This window comes from Salminus brasiliensis, chromosome 14 (assembly GCF_030463535.1).
Source record: "Salminus brasiliensis chromosome 14, fSalBra1.hap2, whole genome shotgun sequence".
NCBI classification, from domain to species: Eukaryota; Metazoa; Chordata; class Actinopteri; order Characiformes; family Bryconidae; genus Salminus; species Salminus brasiliensis.
The window spans coordinates 14,093,913-14,113,444 of NC_132891.1; the positions used below are offsets into that span (position 1 = coordinate 14,093,913).

The following is a 19,532-nucleotide window of genomic DNA, read 5'->3' on the forward strand; positions in this document are numbered from 1 at the left end:
CATACAGCATGCATTTAATCTCCCATTTAACTGCACTCAGTGGCATTGAAATATAGGCAATGGCACTGAATTCGGCTATTAGCAGCAGCTCGTCTTTACAATAGCGTTTAAATTGGTCTTACATGGAGGAAGCTGTAAACATCTCTAGGTTAAACAACCAATACCCTATAAAAAAGGCCAAGAAGTGAGAATCTCCCAAAATGGGAAAAAGACAAAATGCAATATCAGCAAACGGGCATTTAAGGGACAAGACCCCAGTTTTGTTACAGTCCAGTCTAAACTAGCATGATACTAATAGGTATAATAGGATACCAGTGAATTTTAGCTATGAAGAGAAAGACTATGTAAAGTTACAGGGCGGGGAGTGCTGAGGTACATAGTTCATAAAAGTGGCCAAAGCTCTGCTAAATCAATAACTGCAGAGTTCCAAACCTGCTGTTAGAGCTGCAACCAAGGACCAACTCCTTATTAATGTCTGTGGATTTAGAATGGGACATCATGGAATCTTCTGAAAGTGTAATGTGTCCCAATACCAGAAGGTGTCTATAAAGTAAGTGTAAATGACTGACTGCCTTGTTCAAAAAGCTGTTGTGCCTGAAACACCCCTTATAACATTTATCTGAATAAATAAGTCTTATAAATAAAGATATCTTGACAAAAGACAAACTACACATTTGTCTGTTGTCATCGTTCAACAGCCAATCACAGGATAATATGAATCATCCAGCTGATTTAGTCAACTGCATTTCAAAACACGTCTGTCAAAATATAGTTACTGTGCTGAAATTGAATGAAACACTTCAAACATTTGACTTTAGGCTTTGAAAAACAAGATTTCCTTTAGCATGGGAATGGAAAAACTACACATGCTTTTTCAGGGCAACAATAAAGAGGCCAGAGACTCTTGGGAAACAGCAACAGTGTGTTGTATCTATACTATCTCTACAGCTAAAAATAACAAGATCTGCCCAGGCAGATACTTCCAGACTTATGTCTTAAATGTGAGGTTGCCACCTGTCCAAGATTTCACTGGATCTTGGTTGTCTGGGCAAGAAAGACAGTCATTCCGAATGTCACAAAATCCATATTATGTTTATTATTCTATTTTCCAACCAAACCTTATTGTACACAAAGTTCTAATTACCCCCTAAAGCATTGTTGGTGAGTTGGTTTGGAATTGGTTCTTTAAGCAGTAACTGTCACACGATAATTGAGAAGATTAGGTTCTGTACCTGAAGTGACCTCTATTTATCTTAGATTGCATCGTGAATACAGCTACTTCATGTATTAAGAGTACAGGAATTTTAGGAGGTGGCAGTCTTACTTAAAGGGTTAAGTACAATGATGTCTCATCACCTGTTATAAACTTCAGTTCTTCTATTGTATAATCTAAATACAAACGCCTGGTTCAGATATCAAGAAATTCCTCAGGTCCTAAACTTCTGTGGAAAAAAAGGAACCTGATGATTGATATACTGGCATCTAGTAAGAAGCACAACCTTCTTCAGAGCTAGGAACTTTAATTCAGTGTGCTAATAGGTTCCATATTTCTGAAACAGGGCTTGAACACAAAGCTGCGGATTCAAAATCACATTCTGATCCGTCATGACTGCCAATCTCACTCCAGACCAATGTTCCCACCCAAAGTACCCACCCGAGAAGGAGTAGCTGATATTACTTTTCTCCTCCTGTTCCCCATTTTCCTTTGGGTTTCGCAATCATTCACCCACACCCATCTCTTAAGGAGGTGCTGAATCTATATGATCTTGACCATCACCGCTGGTTTCCCATTTTGTATTCGGGGTTGCACATTGTCCTTTTTGGCCTTTTGCCTGGGTAATTACCTCCTCACACACATATATGTGCACACCACCAACACACACGCTAGGCTCCACTTAAAGGTCATGCTCGAGGCCCAGAAAAAAGTGAAACATGCACTGGATTTCTGGCTGAAACCCTGTTCACACAGTAAACAACAATCAATCCAATTTCTTTGACAGCCTTGATAGAAGACACAACCGACACAGTACTGGTCGAACTGACCAGAAGCTATTTTCTGTTTACCACATTACAAACTCACACAAGCCCAGAAGACTTGTTCTGAATCTGACTGCTCAGTGTATGAGAGCCATCATCTGCCAAAACTGTGGAGCAGGGAAGAAATATAGTCCATTCTGCTTCAGCATTCAAGAACACCCACAGATCTTCTTGGGACTCTCATAGAAATCTTGGGATTCTCATACAAATCACACCAAAGCTTCCAAATGGCTAAAGAGACAACCCGTGTGAAGTAAAACTAGTAACGCTACCCAGGCCATGTAAAAAAATGTGTGATAGCAAAAACACTGCCATGTTCTATTAAAGCCCCTGAGATTTATTAGACTGTAGAGGATGTGCTATTTCTTTGCTATATTTTCCAACTAATTTTACTGAGCTACAGAAACAAGGGTCAGGCATACCCTGCTATACATCTAAACTGGACCTGCTACAAAAAATGGGGAATGAGGAAAAGAAAGGACATGTCACCATCTAGTGGTGACAGGACAACAAAACTACATGCCTCTCCACTTTAAGTTTAAAGCAACAGACAGAAAATCTGATCCACTATTAGTATTTTTTATTTTTATTCCTATTCCCATTATATATATATATATATATATATATATATATATATATATATATATATATATATATATATATATATATGATTTTTTTTTATCTTTGCTACAATAACATTAAATCATTTGTAGGACATACTAGTGTAACATAGACCCACTTTTGTCTACTTTTCTTTAAATGACCATTATTTTAGAGTGTTAAATATTATGATCCACATCAGCAGTAAAATAATTTCTTTTTCGATATGGGCAAAATAGTACATACTATATAGACTCTTTGAACACTTCTGTAAAATAACAATGAAAAGAAGTACATAATATAATTAAATATTTAAGAATTCAATAATTGAGGTGAACCCTGCTCCTTTCTCTCAGTTTTGAATGCACTATTGATACTAAATGTTGCTCTATGCAAGTATAAACTGAGGCAAACGCTGTGAATGTAGCACTGACATTCTGTTTTTTGCACACAAATACAAAGGCCTATATATAACAATTAATTGAGATTAATATACACATAACCTCACCTATGAAAACATGCCTGAAATATCTCTTGTGCCCCTGGTGGCACCACCTCAGAAAGCCTCTTCACCCCACTTTGGGTAGCTGAGAACTGTGGTGGGCAGTGCTAACAGTGTGTGAAGCAGTACAGTTAAGTCTGTTCTTACTACTGGCAAGCATCTTAATCGTGTTTCTCCAGAAATCCTGCATTCTGATTGGGTATTTAGTCTTCTTAATGCATTGTGCACAAGTCCTCTAATTATATACACCCATCATGTAGCTCATTGCCTTCTTCTTATTTTACTAATAACATGTCCTAGTTGAACTGACTTTGCCAAGGCCTTTGTTCTCTTTATATTTATAATGTGTACAAAATAGTTCGGATAGCTGGGCTTTAAGTGGCGAGGTGAGGCCTGCTAACCTGGATTTGTGTGAGCTTTGTTTGTAGAGACAAACCATTACATTTGAACCTTTTCACATTCTTATCCTCATTGTGTTGAGTCCCTCTGTCATATTTCTTATTCCTCCTTTGTAGGCAAAACATCTTCAGCTACATCAACAGTTAGCTTTCCTGTTGTGGTAACATCTTCTTGTTAGGATAAAGCACCATCCTTTCACTCTGTTCTTTATTCTTTAACCTTTTTGTTGCAATGTTGTGACATTTTTTAAGGCGGAAGTGCAATTCATTTAAATTTCATATTTCATCTAGAAAACAATGATAATTTTAACACATGACTTGTTTACATTGTCAGTAACTTTACATACTGTATGTTGAAGCAGTGTTGGTCCATGTCCTTCCTGGCAGTCTTGGATTGTTCAGTTCTCCTCAAAGCTCTTTATCCTTCCTGATTTTGGCTTCCCTGCAGGCATTTTTGTTGTCAGAACATTCTCTTCTCTTTTTACACAGTTTCCACTGCATTGTCTGTCATCCAGTTTGACCTCGGTGTCCTTTTCATTCTTCCCATGTTTTTCTTCAGTTCCTCTTCAATGACCTCTCTCTGGGTTCCATTCATAGCTCCTCTGGCTCTCTATCAATTATGTGTAGCATCTGAGATCAGTTCCTGATGTTTGCTTTGAAGACAGGTGATATGTTCTCCAGGTAGTATTTTGAACGTTTGATGGTTTGATTGGTTTTCCCAGCTTGGAGCTTGCACATTAGAAGTTTGTGATATATTCCACAATCTGTTCCAGTCCATGTCTTTTAAAATGGAGCTCTTCCATCTGCAAAATGGTGTAATCTCTTTGGTTTTGGTAAACTCCATCTGGTGCTGTCCAGGTGTACTGTTGCAAGAATTAGTAGTAGCATTAGTAATGATAGTTATTCAGTGCTTGCATTTACTTAAGTAGTTGATATCTCGCTTCATTCCTGTTTCCAAGGCTATATTGTCCTGCTGCATTTCCCTCTTTAGTTTTTTCCACCTTGGCATTCCAGTCCCCCACCACCAACAGTATATACACTATATACTGTTTGCAGGTTTTGTCCATTTTAATCTGAGGTTGATCATAAATCCTTACAGTTTCTTCTTTGGTGGACTTATTTTTGTGGAATAATAACTAATAATAACTGTCATCTTCAATAGCAGTGCACTTGGATTCACACCAGTCCATCTTTCACAGCATTATATCTATTCATATCCAACAACAGTCTTGCTAACATCTTTATTGACAGTATAGACCACATTATTTCTTTGTTGTTGTTCATTATCTGAGTAGCTGATGACATGATGTCCGGATTTGAAGTGTCCTAATCTGGTTTTCGGATGTTAATGTGTAGATGACCCATTTCCATCTTCCCTACCTCCAGCCCACCATGATGATTCATTCTGTGTACATTCCAAGATTTTGCTTTTGCAGCCTTGACATCTTTTGCCCTGCATATCATCAAGTAGATCCCCAGGGGGCTTTAATCTACCCATGTCATACACATAAACTGTACTGAGCCTTTGTGGCTATATCTAGTTTAGTTTAACCAAGTACTCTTCTGTGAATTAATCTTTGTAGAGTTCTTAGATCTTCCTAAGCACAATGATGGTGTGAAAAATACAATAAAGGGAACCATGATCTTTGACCTTAATAACTCAGTGGTAATGAAACGAACAAACAAACAAATGTACACATTCTGTACTTGTTTACTGAAAACGAACAGATAACAGTTAGATAACAATTGTAACATGTTTATTTTATTATTATTTATGTAATATTGTATACTAAATTAAAAATATATATATTTTGAATTTTAGCTAGAAATATTTTTCGATTCTCCTGATAGTGATTGGCTGGAGAGTTCGCTGTGGGAGGGGCTTAACATGCTTGCTCCCCATTCATGTTTGTGGTTGCCGTGGCAACGAGTACACGGTGCGCCGTGCTGTTTACCTGCAGCTGCTACGCTAACGTCCCCACTGGCTGCAAATGACTTTTCCTGCTTAGCTAGCGATCTCCATCCGATATGAGTAAAAGCAAGGTAAGAAAAGCACTGGTGCTAATTAAATACCAATGTTAAGGCATGAGGGTAATGTGGGTTTACTTGCAAGGCAACATGGTGAATGGTAAAGCATTTTATCAGGAGGGTAGCTTGCTCTTAATTATATAGCTATCTATCTACGTAGAGACTAACGGTTGCTATCATCCCCAGTGCTCTGTCTGTTTGTGTTAGCTAGCTATATCCAGATGGCCAACTATGGTATACTTCACTTTCCCCGCAGGCCAGTGGATGCAAGGGTGCGTATGGCCAGAAGCGGAAAGAAGGGTGAGTGAACCTTTTGGGCTGGTAAGCAATGTGTGTGTGTGTGAGTGAATGCATATGTTCAGGCATTTACCTCATTAACCATGAATCTCGTCTTAGGGAAGGGAGGAGTTGTGTGCGGTACAAATGCAGCCTCCTCAACTCAATTCTGGATGTTCTTCGTCAGAGACCAGGCTGGGTTGAAGTTAAAGAGTGAGTCTCCAACATCTCAACAACTCAGTGTCTCCTTGTATGCACAGCTCATTTGACTAATGCAGTTCATTTTTGTCTCAAATGCATAGGGATGGAGAGTGGGACTTCAACTGGTGTGATGTAGGCTGGCTCAGGGAGAACTTCGACAACTCGTACATGGAGGAGCACGTGAGAATATGCCACTTCCGGAACCACTATGAGGTTAGCAAGGGCAGCAACACCTGTGGCCTTTAGTGAAATGCAAGGCAGTCTTTGAGATGAAGAGAGAAGGGGTAGTATTGCCTATTTAACAGGGAATAGTATGGAAATCTAATACATACATTTTTTCTGCCCTGAATATAATTGATTATTGGCCAAGACCTATTTGCTACTTCTTTAGTTTTGGCGCTACAAAGCTGATTTAGCCAAAATTCTCAGTCATGTAAACATAGTTTGGATGCCAGAGACATCTATTTTGTTTGCCTCAAAGTTTCAGTACAAAACTAAAGAAACGTAAACTAAAGAAACAAAGTTTAGATATAAAATACAATTGTTATTCATATATAATTGTCTGATTAATTTAAAGCTACAGCAAAAAAAAACTTACTGTCATCATTTTTTGTGGTTGTGCTGTTAACACATTCATTTTGATATGTGAAGAACATGAATCTGACTAAAAGTCCAAACTCCATAGATTTTTATTCTTGTTGGGGTTAAGAGTGAATTTGATAAATCAAATGATATTCCTTCTTTACAGTTGACGCGTAAGAACCTGATGGTAAAGAACCTAAAGCGCTATAGAAAAACACTCGAAAGGGAAGCTGGTCGTCTGGAAGCGGCTAAATGTGACTTTTTTCCACGTACCTTTGAACTGCCCAGTGAGTACCATCTCTTTGTTGAGGAGTTCAAGAGAAGTCCCGGCAGTACCTGGATCATGAAGCCTGTAAGACTCATGTTTAACGTTTACTCTCATTGATGTACACTTACAAAGGTTAGCACTAATTACCCACTGCAGTCTTTAATGGTGATATGTCCATTACATTTTAAATATAGTTATAGCTAATTTATATGTATAGAGGCACCCTGAGCAGAGAATTAATGCCACACATACTCTGTGTCTGTGTTTTTCCTCTGCTCTTTGTGTTTATAGCCGGCCACACATGCATGTTAATCCCACCATGTGGAAACGTAGGCCATTATGGCATAGTGTGGTATAAAACGTTCAGGTGAAAGCGACCCTCCACATATTCCTCCAGCGAAAAAAACCAACAACCTATAAAGTAGTTTACAATACAAATCAATACATTGTTCAAAGGCTTGGAAGTAATGGCCATGATGCTGACATCTGGGCTCAGCAGGGTTGGATTAGAATTGTCGCTGTAGACACAGCAGTCAGTTAAAGACAGGGATCACACGAAACAAAGTATCTAGGCAGGACATGGGGAGAAGCAGCAGTCAGAGAGACGCCAGCGTACTATCACCCAGAAATGACCCTGAAAATGGGCTGAAAACACTAGTGCAATTGGTGCTCCGTTGTGCTCTTCACTATTTAGCAGTTGCTTTTTCTGGGCTGCAACAGAAACTAAGATCACGAGCAGGAGGAGGGTGGCGTAGCTGAATGCAAAGCATTTGTTTTGGTCTGAGAGCAATATCTAGTGGCAGAAAGGATCATATAGTGGAATAGAATTTGACACTGTTGTTATTATTTCAGCTGTACCTAGCCAAATAAAATAGTAGTTTCAAACACTCTCCCATTCAGGTGGCACGTTCGCAGGGCAAAGGCATTTTTCTTTTCCGGAAACTTAAGGATATCATGGAATGGAAAAAGGTACACCATTTTTCTTTGAATTTGTTAACTCATACATGTTGACTGAATTAAAGTGATAAATCACAAGCTTATATTGTGCTGTACTATTCAAACATAATTGCAAAATTACATACTCAATCATTAAATGCACAACAGCAACTTTTCCTTAAACTTAATTCATTGTAAAATAGCTCCTCTTTTACTAACGCAAAAGTGGTATCGCTTAAAAATGAAGAATATGCATTTTCAAGAGAATTTCAAGAGAAAAAATATTTACTTTTATTAGTACCGGTTTGCAATGTGCATTCTAAGTTATTAAAGTTATTATTATTCAGTAATTATTCAGAAAATATGAACAGTTGAGTAAGTACTATACAGCTAATACATGAGAAAGGGATTTAAGTACCTGTATGCCCACTTGCAGGCCATTGCAGATATGAATTAGCCGGAATATGGAAATTCATGTTGCTGTCATTCTTCCCAGGATGGTACCCGCTCCGAAGAACAAAGGGATGAGGCTCAGGTTGAAAGCTATGTAGCCCAGCGTTACATTGAGAACCCTTATCTCATTAATGGTACATCAAGCAGTCCTATTGACATTATATTATAGTATAGTATTATATTTTGTGATAACTATCATTTTCTGATCTTTATTCTCAGGCAGAAAATTTGATCTGAGAGTCTATGTTCTTGTAATGTCAGTAAGTGAGCTTTTAAAATGCTACAACATTAGTCCTGTACTACAGAAGTGTGTTATCCTTTTATTATACACCTGCACCATTTACAATGATATGAAAAGCATGAGTGTAACTGCAGTATGTTTCTACAGTACCTCCCTCTGAAAGCCTGGCTGTATAGAGATGGTTTTGCCAGATTCTCCAACACCAGATTCTCCCTCAGCAGTATTGATGATCAGTGTATCCTTTATATGTGTTTAGTTTGCTTGTATTTTCCTGCCATCTAACCAACATAGTTTATCAAGTATGAACTATATCTGTGATTCGTCTTTAACTGTAATCTACACTTAGATGTTCATCTCACTAATGTGGCAGTGCAGAAAACTGCCCCAGACTATGACCCGGAGAAGGTATGGAACTTTAGCTTAAAGAAGTGCACGTAGTAATGTGTAGAAGAAGCCCCAATTTACATATGACAGTAGAACAGGACCTCATTGTTCATCTGCAAAAAATGACTTAAATGTTTGCTACATTTTGGGGTTTTATATTTAAATTGTCTTTCTGTTTTTTTGTCATGGTGTGCAATCCTCTATATAGTGCAGAATCGATCCCTCAACATCATCACAAAATTTATAATATTGGATCTTTTGTATTTTCACCCAACCAGTGTTTTCTCTTTAATACCCAGCATGCATTGTGCAATTATATAATTGTTCTATTATATAATTTCCATACAACCATTGGAAATCTCTGAGGAGGGGATAAGTAGACTAAGGAATACGCTAAGAAATATTAAAGCCAGGCCAGCTTGAATTCATGAAGTAACTAATTACAGAGTGTTTTTAAGTTAAATCAACGTAGGCCCTAGACTACTTTCTGTTCCTGGACTCCTGACCGTGGAGGGCTGTAGTGTTGATAGGATTTAAACTTATGATCTCCTGTTTCTTGACAAGCATGCAGTTAGACGGGCGCACCCCTCTACAGCTCTGAAATCCATTTCTGTGTCCAAGAAACAATGGAAAGGTAATTTATTCAGAACTGTGTTTTTATCTAGGGCAATTTCACTGCAGTGGCACAGCAGTCTTAACTGCCTGCTCATCAAGTGTGAGGAGATCATAAAATCAGGTACACAGACTACAAGTCTTATAAAATACTGAAGCATTTTAGCTGCAGTACATTTCCTAATGTTTTAAGGCTAAACTTAAATTGTTTGATTGGCCAAACTGAGAGGAGAACGTATGACTACATTAAGTTTAGTCAAAAATGCTTAGTAAACAGGTTATCATTTTAAGTTGGCCTGCCTTTAAATGTTTTACTGTGTAGATATGATGCTTGACTTCCTTGCAGAAATGTTATTCCCTCTCAATTAACCTGCTTACATGTTAAAAACATTTCAAACAGTTTATTTTCAAAAAACTACCCCTAAGTACTTGTTTTTCAAACCTTCCTCCCACCTTTAATAGCTATTATTCCTAGTTTTTAAACTGAGAAATCTCACACTACAGACTGCTGTGGCTCCATTGTAAAAGGCCCGAAGGCATCTTTACAACAGATGTTGCAGTGGCTCCATTTTTCAGTTTGGCTGGAGTGCCCTCTTATTAAATCAATATTTTTGGCGAGTTGCAACAGGTTATACCTTTAATGTGAAATGAGAGTTCTTTTTTACATATTCTTAGACAAACTACAGTATGCAGTATTATTCTATGAAAATAGAATTCATTTTATGGACAAATGCCAATGATGATGTACATAAAGTGTCAAAAATAAAATAAAGATGGATATTAAAAAAAGAAAGATTTTGTTTCTCTGCAGGGTTGTAAATGGCAGATGCAACGGTTGCGGCGCTACTTGACTGCAAAACATGGCAGCGAGACAGTGGAGGCCCTTTTTAAGGACATTGACAACATATTCATCCGCAGCTTACTGAGCGTTCAGAAAGTCATCATTAATGATAAGCACTGTTTTGAACTGTATGGATATGACATACTACTGGACCAGGATCTCAAACCGTGAGTGGTCTTTTTAATGTCACTGTACACTTGTTAACTAGCCTTTTCACTCTTATTTTGAATAATAGCAATAGTGAGGCACCTGTATCTCAGTCCTCTTTGTCACTTACTCTTATGTAATCCTGTGGTAATGTAACTTTTATTTTACAGACAGACAGTGCATTTTGTGCCCCTTTCAATAAAATGGACCTTATAATGGAGTGAACTATACTCCAATAAGGTTTCCATCGTTGGCAACATAAGTAGTGCCAGATTGTTTTTGTAGTTAACTTTTATATTTAAATTTGCAAATGTACTGACATTACTGACATTTATCCCTGTATCCGTTGCTTCTAAAGCTGCTTTTCAGATATTTCTCCAGCCCTCAGCCTGCCAGATTAAAAGAAAAACCCACAGAAGAGAGAATACCTAAGCAACAAAGCTGTGATTATAATAACATTGCCTGTGCAGGTCATTTGAGGAGCTTTCCTACCTTTCTACATGTCAAGAGGCATGGTGCACAAGCTTGCAGACTTGACTTGAGATGCACTATGAAGGATGTGCATAATATGAAAAAAATGTGTATTACATTTTATATAATAAACTGGTGTAATATGTTCTCTGTGGAAGATTTCACCCACAGTCCATCTAGCCTTTTGAAAATGTGTTGCACACCTGTAATTCATTCAGACAAGAGTTACAGCTGTAGCTCTCAAGATGATAGCTGTTATATTTTTCTGCCTGTCTCTCTGCAGGTGGCTGATTGAGGTGAATGCTTCCCCTTCTCTCACAGCCAGTAGTCAAGAGGATTATGAGATGAAGTACAGACTGCTAGAAGATACCCTGAACATTGTCAACATGGAGGGCCGGTATGATGTTATATTAAAATATTTAGTGACAGATATAATACAATATACAGTGGCATGCAGACGTTTCGGAAGCCCTGTGAATAGCTAAGCAAGCTACTTGTTCCTCTTGAGGCAGTCCATTGTGGATTTTGTAGAAAGCACTTATGTTAGTTGTGTTGAGCTATTTATATCAATCTCGAGAGAGAGAGAGAATTTGAATACAAAGTAATGAATGTAATCAACCAATAGAACACATGATTCACAAATTATAGCTTTACAGTACATGGCTAAAAATGCATATAACTGAAATTACTGTAGTGGCTACATCACACAGAATGATGTCCTAAAACTGTGGTGCTGCTGTCAGGCTCACGGGCAGAGAAAAGAGAGTCGGGGGTTATGATCTCATGTGGAACGATGGACCTGTCTACAGGGAGGATGTCAGCTTGGAGACTTTGGGAAGCACCTACCAAATGGCCAACACGCACCTTGGTCAGTATCTGAAATGGCAATTAACCTAATATTTGTTATTTGCTGATACAACATGCTCACATTCATGCTTTTAGCAAGATCTTTTGTAATGTATTGAAAGTCTGTAATCAATTCCTAGCTAATACATGTTCTACCTCTACACAGGATGTGTGAATGATCGGAAGAAACAGCTTCGACAACTCTTAAAGCCTGTTCCCGGACAGAAGAAAGCATGAACTTAAATGTGTGCAGATATACTGTGTACTAAGTAAGTTACATTCTTAAAGTGACACTTCATGGCTCTGCAAAACTGAAATAAACTACACACCTTCTGATGATGATGTCATGGAAAAACTTTATGCTGTTTGTCATAAAAATAGCTGCATTCAATTCTACTGGAACATCTGTCCCTAAAAAAAAAAAAAAAACGTACAACCTGGTAAACTATTTGAGCATGACTGCCCCCCACCCACCTACATGAATGCATTAATGTCTGATCCATTTACAGTAACATCAACAATGACGTGACACTAATCATATTGAGTGCAGAAATACAGTATCAGTACTACCTCCACCAGGCACCACCCAAGTACATTATTCAAGTACAGGTATTATGTAAAAACTACACAATAACTCAGTCACTACCATTACTGTTCTGGTAAAAATGAACACATGCAGTCTTGAACAACCTTTTCAAGGATGGAATCTAAAAAAAATAACATAGATAAATAAAAATACTGAGATAAAGGCCATGTTTTCAAACCAAACACATTGTGGAGATCACCAATGTCCCGCACTAAACGCGATCTGTAAACAAAAAAATGTTCATTTGACAAATTCTACAGCTGACCATGCCGAGTGAATACACTACATCCAATGAAAACTGCAATGTGGCTAATATGAAATGGTCTTTAAAACGAGTTCCACATATATTGCAAGCAATACATATTTAACCTTAACAAAAAAGGGCAATAAATAATGAATAAATAGTTTGCAAAAATAGATTGCTTAAATTAAACAGAGAAAAGCCCTTATAACATAACACATTACAAAAATACATGTAGCCATTACAAAACATTCATTATTCATCTCAAAAATATACATTCTTTGACCAATATTAGTACCAATCAAAACAGACGGCAAATGACACACCGCTTGCATCAGAATAGCAAAGGTTCAGACACTTCAAAACACGCTGTTCACATCCGCAGCAAACCTGAAATGTACAAACAAAAAATGTAAAATCTGTGTTTCAAGTAAGTGTTAAGAAACTGCCTTGTGTACCAAGAACTGATTCAACTTAAATGCACACTTGATATCTGAATAGAACTAGTTCAGCAACTTAACTAACCCAACACATTCTTATGCTATAAATATCTTACAATTAAACATTTTTTTTAAAGATTACATCTGATGACTTAAACAAAAACTGTCATCCAAAAACTGGAGGAACTACAGCTTGATCTTTTGTAGATATATATTTTGTATATATTGTGCGCTTAGAGTGCAGAATATGCTTTTGATCATCCACCTATTACTTGGCAAATTGGACATTTTTCACTCTACCGTTTGCCCTGGTAGCCGAGATCCCCTTAAAGCCATTACTCTCACTGGCCACTCTTTTAGCCCTAGCCCTTGCTCCACCACCCTCATTCTCTGCCCACAGCCCTTCTTTTTCTCCTCTCTTTCCTGAACCACCATTCTCTCGCTTATTACCAGCAATAACCTGCTTGTCGCCTCCCACATTTTTCCGTCCTATGGGACAATCTTTCTGCCTGTCTGCCTCAGATGCCCTGCTAGTGCGCCCTTTCCTGGCCAGAGGCTGGCCTTTGCTATTAGCTGCAAGTTCCTGAGAAGCTCTGCGCATGTTCCCGACAGCCTGCACGTGTTTCTGATGGCTTCTGCCCGCCTGTGGACTGATGGGATGCTGAGGCTTTTGACACGCTGCCCTGTTCTCTGATGCTGAGGCCCGGCTCTCGCTGCTGCTCCTTTTCTGGGTGACGGTGGGTGGAGCTTTGCGCTCCAACAGGGGGCTTAGGCGAGAGTGCCGCTGGTAAGCATACGAGGAGCAGCTGCCGTTGCAGAGTGGATAGCGGACGTGGCAGTGGAGACAGACTGGACGAGAGAGCTGACCAGAGGATGGGCTGCCGAGGGAGGAGATGAGGGTGAAAGGGAAGGCCCGCTGGCGGAGGCTTTTGGGGGAGCTGAGGCGTGTCGGGGGAGCAGTGTGGGGTCGGGGCCGGCCAGCAATAGGTGGACCTATAGGGGCGCGACCCCTAGAGTGGGTGATTGGGGCCATGGGCCTGCCACTTTCAGCCTGGATTGTTTGGATCTGGTGCCACTCTAACTGGAGGAGACGTTCTAGGAACTTCTCAAGGTGCCCCACTGGTTTGGGCCGTGGGGCACGTTTACCTTCCGTGTTCAAAAAGATGGCTAGCTGCCTCAGGCTCCAAGTATTGAACGGCGGAGGCAGAAAGTCTGGGTAGCTATAGCTGTCGTTTTCTGCCTGTGCCGCCCTGGGGCCCGGTATGTGGGGGTGGAGGTCCATAGAGTTGATGACTTCTGCCCGTAGGTTGAGCTGCGGGGGAGTGCAGGGAGAAGGCAGCACGGGGAGCCGCTCAGAGTCTGACAGGTCGCTGGCGCTATCTGTGTCATCCTCTTTGTGCTCCAGGAGGCGCAGGGACTCCAGGTCAGGGATGTGCTTCGGTGGAGGCATCTGATGCAGTGCTGGCTGAGGAACCAGCGGCAGTGATAAAGCGCGGCGACTCTTTTCCCGAGCCACATGGCTCCGCTCCACATCACTGCAGCACTGGGACTGAGGCTGCACCTCCTGCCTTTCCTCTTTGTGCTCTGCATGAGACGGCTTGGATCTTGGGTGCCTTGGGTCAGCTTCACCTTGGGTGCTGGGAAAAATGTATGATGGCATATGTTAGGGACTTGGGAAAAAATACAGACTGCAGCAAGTGGTAGAAATATAACGGGACAAACTTACTCAAGAGTTTTGCATGTGCCAGCTGTGGGACTCTTGACGTGCTTTGGTCTGTTCCCATTCTGGCCCTATTGTCGTATTATTAAGAGAAACAATTAAACATTTATGAACATTTACAGCTATGCATACAAGAAACAAATATTTGGACGCATTCCTGTACAGGTGAGTAAAGAGAACGCTGAACTCACTATTTCAGCCCTGGACAAGGGTTCCTTCTGCTGCACAGGAAGGATGTTCTTCAGTGTTGGGCTTGTTTTCTTCAGCGATTTCTGACTCTGATTGACCTTGCCTCCTTTTTTATTGTTGCTGAGAGTAAAAACAAATATGAGTTTTTATAGAGCATAGTCTACACGCATTGTTAGATATTTCAGACATACGCAGGCCATTAAAAACGTTTTTTTTTTTTCTCATCAATTTCATTAATGTAATAATGTAATAACATACCTGGTGACGACCCCGGTATTTTCTGCATTCTTCACCCTAACCTTCTCTTTCACCTGCACCCTCTTCAGGACCGTGGATGCTGTTCTTTCTTGGAGAATAGGTCCCATTGCGACGGTCAAATGATGTCTTTTGCCGCAGCTGATATTGTTGGTGCCACGAAATGTCCCGTTAAAAGCCTTGAATACGTCCTACCCGACTAGATCGCTCCATTGCGGAATGTCACGACGTTGCGATTCGCTTCGCACACATCGAAACGGTAAACACGAATTACAGCAGCCGGGCAGCCTGCTCTACAGATCCGGATCAACCGTTACGCATAGACATACCTCCGCGTCGTCTCATTTTCAGACCCTACATTCAGCAGATCACAGACTGCATGTACGGCGCCCTCGTGGTAACATCCGTAATAGTTAGCTAGATAAGACGCTAACTAGCGATGTACGGTGTGTAAAACATGGTCAACGCCGCTGTGGTGTATCACCAAGGTCTCTCTCGGTCTTGTTTACCTGCTGCATGTATGTTCCAACAACGTGATCGTGTTGCATTATGGGAATAGTAGTACTTCAAGAAGTGAATTACGCTAGCAGGACATGTAGTGGGTGACCCTGGCGACTAATAATACAATGAATACACACTGTGATTATTAATTCACAATTATTAATTCATTTAAATGGGTCTGATAAAGCGTTAACAGCAAATCTGTGAAGTTTGTGCATCTTACCGACAGCATTACCCACAAAGGCATGGTGCAGCACTCACGCCCCCTTCGTGTGTGTATGTGATTGTCATCACGCTTGCAAGCTTTTCGCAGTTTGCGATCTTACGTCCGTGCAGTGTACTTCTTAAATGTACAGAAAAGCTTTTTTTTGCTGTATTACACGTTTTATAAACACTAATGGAGGATCTGCAGATGCAGCAAATACCCAAACACTTCGGATTTTAATGGTGAGCCGCCGTGACGCACGAACTACTTCCCTGTCCGCAAAGACAATGTAGGGCTGCAGTTATTTACATTATTTACCCTGCAAAGAAACGGTCAGTCACACGTTTAATACAAGTAAGTTGTAAGTAATCGCACATATAACGAGCTAAAAACGTCAGAAAACGTTACATCGGTGATCCTAAAGGCTCATTATAAGAATATTTCGTTTGGTGCCACCACAGCTGTGCACACTGCTGCACTTAATGCAGCCCACTGATTTAATGGTTCATGAATGTGTCTCTTTCTTATGACAAATGAAACTGAATAAAGCTTACATTTGACTTCCTTCAAGGTGCAGAGGAGCCCTGTGTCGCTGTCAGTATGGCTTGGTCTATGGGACATAGCCAGGAAAAACGACTCCCAGGAGATACAGATGATGAGGAGCTATTTTTTGTTGGGGTGTCGGGTGTCTCAAAACAAATGTCTCCTCCAAGCTTCAGAGCTCTACCGTTGTCAAAAACTGAAGAAGAGAGAAAGCCTGTGAGAATACGTCCGCCTAGTCCCAAAGCTCAGCAACCGAGGTCGGCAGGCCGCAGTCTCTCATGCGAACCCCCTCCCAAGCCCATCATTCAGAGACGGGCTCAATCTCTGCCGTCCCCTTCAGAACGGAGGAGGCTCAGCCGCAGGATTGGGGTCCGATTTGTGGACTCGCTAGGAATGGACTTGGAAAATGTGAAGGTTTTCAAAAGCGGAGAGGACCCATTTGTGCCAGAGCATGTCCTCTTCAGACTTCTAATGAATGCAGAGCTGGCAGCTAGCAAAGGCTTGGAGATATCCCTCCCCTACTTGAAACCTGTGTTCCCAGAACAACCAGGCGACTGTGCAAACTTTCTAGAACGTCTGTGCCGCCAGAAAGTATGCCTGGAGCGTGTTTTGTGCTACGAGCCAGGCATTATTGGCATTGTCCAGGTTCTGAACTTGGCCTTTGAGAAGGAGGTTAGCGTTCGCTATTCTTTTACAAACTGGAAGAGTTGCACAGAAACCAAGGCCTACTGGGTTGCTAATAAAAACATGGAGGGCCTTTGCGGTGGATGCAGCTGTGACAGTTTTCGGTTCCATCTGCCAGTTCCTCCATTCCTCCTTCATCCTGGTGCGGTCCTGGAGTTCGCAATCCATTACAGAGTGCTGGATGCTCAGTTCTGGGACAACAATGAGGGACAGAATTATAAATTAGTCTGTCAGAGCTATAATCTTCCTGTTCCCAAGGAAATCGAAGACAGCATGATACACTTCATCTGAACCCTTGGAATCACTATATATATATATATATATATATATGCAAATGTTTCAAGCACCTTTCACTAGCACTGGTTAACAGTATTAAAGAAGAGTGGCAGGGTCTAACAGCGAGTTTGGAATAGCTTTAAAGGGGGTACTTTTTCAAAATATCTGCATAATTTAATCGTTGAGATGTAACAATGTCATTCAGAGTGGTTTGATGCGAGAAGCCTAGTGAATGGTAATGCATTGCAGTTGTGGTAATATAGAAACCAGGGGATACAATGCATGCAGTGCAATTACAGCCATATTATGTGATGGTAAAATAACCTGGAAAACCTTTTTTTCTGTTTTTGTATTTTAAAAATATGTTTTAGGCAAAAGATTGTTTCAAAACTATTGCAAAATAGTATCAGCAAGCACAATTATAGAATTATTAGAATTTATAATTATTTCTGGTACCAGTTTTTGTTATGTAGGTTCTAGAGACATTAAACCATTTTGACTTGGGTACCTATCAGTTCAATTCTGACTATCTAGAATGCAGCATTTCCAATCAAACCATTCTGAACGACTGCTAAATGCTTCTCATTATAATAATTTAATTATGTACATGTCTTGGAAAAAAGATTCTTTTTTTGCCTGTACACTGCAGTATCTGATGATGCTTCTTAAATGATTCAGGGTTGAGATGTCTGACACAGAATAAGCCTATATTCAGACTATTTCAGCTTTCACCAGCATGAGTAGAGGTTAGGTGACTAGTGTAAGTCCCTGCACTTCTACATTCCTAATCCAGCAGCATTAAAACATACTCAGATGTGCCATCACACACACACACACAAGCCTAAGTAGTTGAACACTGTTTTGTGCATATTGCCTTTTAAATGTGAACGTATTCAAGCGAGTGGATATTCATTTCTGTTTGATAAAGATATTCTGATCGTTATTAAAGCCTGGAGCATTATACACTATAAAGCTTCAGCCCTGTGTGCACTAAACTGTAGCTAATAAAATGTTCACTCTGGGAAAAACTGTCACTATTTGCCAAATCCTATTGTGCATAACTGAAGTGCCTGTAAAAGCCTTACTTTGGTTTTAATTTCAATAAAAATTTCCACTTAATGTTTGTAAGATTGTGCTATTGTTATTTCATATAAGCCCAGCAGCGTCTCTACTTCCTCCGGAAGCTGAGAAAGGCCCGTCTCCCTCCACCCATCCTCACCCTCTTCTATAGGGGGACCATAGAGAGCATCCTAAGCAGCTGCATCACTGCCTGGTTTGGGACCTGCACAGCCTCTGACCGTAAGACCCTCCAACACATTGTGAGGACAGCTGAGAGGATCATCAGAGTCTCTCTTCCCTCCGTCATGGACATTTACACCACCCGCTGCATCCGCAAAGCAACCAGCATTGTGGATGACTCCACCCACCCTTCACACAGTCTGTTCTCCCTCCTGCCATCAGGAAGAAGGTACCGCAGCATCCGGTCCAACACGACCAGACTCTGCAACAGCTTCTTCCCCCCAAGCCATCAGACTCCTCAACACAACTCAACTCCTGAACTGATATCTTACACTCTCCCTCTCTCTCTCTCTCTCTCTCTCTCTCCCTCTCTCTCTCTTTCCAACCATTTATCCCAGATAACATGGGAAGCATTTTTTGCACAAACATTTGCACTGATAACTTTACTACCTCACTGGACTCTATTTATCGCACATTGCACAACTTGCACACTACAGTCATTATTTATTATCCTCTGTCTGTACTGTGTTGTCTGTCCGCACTTGTTTGTTTGTGTTGCACTTGTGTCTTGTATGCACTGTCTATGTTGCACCATGGTCCTAGAGGAACGTTGTTTCGTTTCACTGTGTACTCTGTATGTAGCTGAAATGACAATAAAACCCACTTGACTTGACTTGACTTGAAACACAGTCCAGAGTCGACTCTGAAGACTCGATTCCGCACAGTGACACAGATCGTCTGAGAAAAATGCAAATCGTCTGTTAATAAAATAAAATAGCTCTGTAGCCCTACAAGTATTTTACTTTAAACCAAGCGGAAATCAAAAGATA

The 19,532-nt window shown here is 40.4% G+C and overlaps 3 protein-coding genes across 5 annotated transcripts; 2 read left to right on the forward strand and 1 right to left on the reverse strand.

The window, feature by feature from the left end:
• The first annotated feature begins 5,484 nt into the window (after positions 1–5,484).
• ttll9 (tubulin tyrosine ligase-like family, member 9) lies at positions 5,485–12,159 on the forward strand. The gene is made up of 14 exons (XM_072696514.1): positions 5,485–5,580; positions 5,822–5,865; positions 5,962–6,054; positions 6,144–6,255; positions 6,791–6,976; positions 7,793–7,861; positions 8,325–8,415; positions 8,501–8,541; positions 8,670–8,757; positions 8,869–8,927; positions 10,330–10,526; positions 11,261–11,374; positions 11,721–11,845; positions 11,990–12,159. The coding sequence occupies exons 1-14, from the start codon at positions 5,566–5,568 to the stop codon at positions 12,058–12,060; spliced, it is 1,305 nt and encodes a 434-aa protein (XP_072552615.1). The 5' UTR covers positions 5,485–5,565; the 3' UTR covers positions 12,061–12,159.
• A 3-nt stretch (positions 12,160–12,162) lies between these two features.
• On the reverse strand, positions 12,163–16,872 carry fam217ba (family with sequence similarity 217 member Ba). Its single transcript, XM_072696512.1, has 4 exons — positions 15,258–16,872; positions 15,002–15,119; positions 14,817–14,881; positions 12,163–14,727 (listed from the first exon to the last, which is right to left on the reverse strand). Exons 1-4 carry the CDS (start codon positions 15,362–15,364, stop codon positions 13,359–13,361), a joined length of 1,659 nt encoding a protein of 552 aa, XP_072552613.1. The 5' UTR covers positions 15,365–16,872; the 3' UTR covers positions 12,163–13,358.
• Positions 16,044–18,591, forward strand: ppp1r3da (protein phosphatase 1, regulatory subunit 3Da). 3 transcript variants are annotated; one of them, XM_072696516.1, is made up of 2 exons: positions 16,044–16,314; positions 16,532–18,591. In XM_072696516.1, the coding sequence occupies exon 2, from the start codon at positions 16,561–16,563 to the stop codon at positions 17,476–17,478; it is 918 nt and encodes a 305-aa protein (XP_072552617.1). In that variant the 5' UTR covers positions 16,044–16,314; positions 16,532–16,560; the 3' UTR covers positions 17,479–18,591. The 3 variants fall into 3 exon arrangements, with proteins under 3 accessions (XP_072552617.1, XP_072552616.1, XP_072552618.1); XM_072696515.1 differs by having other exon boundaries at positions 16,044–16,202; XM_072696517.1 differs by having other exon boundaries at positions 16,044–16,202; positions 16,538–18,591.
• Positions 18,592–19,532: the final 941 nt, after the last annotated feature.

What these genes read in the sequence shown, in the direction of transcription:
- ppp1r3da (XM_072696516.1), top strand. Translation starts at nt 16,561, where the DNA reads ATGGCTTGGTCTATGGGACATAGCCAGGAAAAACGACTCCCAGGAGAT.
- fam217ba (XM_072696512.1), bottom strand. Translation starts at nt 15,364, where the DNA reads ATGGGACCTATTCTCCAAGAAAGAACAGCATCCACGGTCCTGAAGAGG. An exon ending in AATACCGGGGTCGTCACCAG is followed by an intron (nt 15,120 to 15,257) that starts GTATGTTATTAC and finishes TTTTACTCTCAG; the next exon opens with CAACAATAAAAAAGGAGGCA. An exon ending in CCTTGTCCAGGGCTGAAATA is followed by an intron (nt 14,882 to 15,001) that starts GTGAGTTCAGCG and finishes ATACGACAATAG; the next exon opens with GGCCAGAATGGGAACAGACC.
- ttll9 (XM_072696514.1), top strand. An exon ending in GAACCCTTATCTCATTAATG is followed by an intron (nt 8,416 to 8,500) that starts GTACATCAAGCA and finishes CTTTATTCTCAG; the next exon opens with GCAGAAAATTTGATCTGAGA. An exon ending in TCTATGTTCTTGTAATGTCA is followed by an intron (nt 8,542 to 8,669) that starts GTAAGTGAGCTT and finishes ATGTTTCTACAG; the next exon opens with TACCTCCCTCTGAAAGCCTG.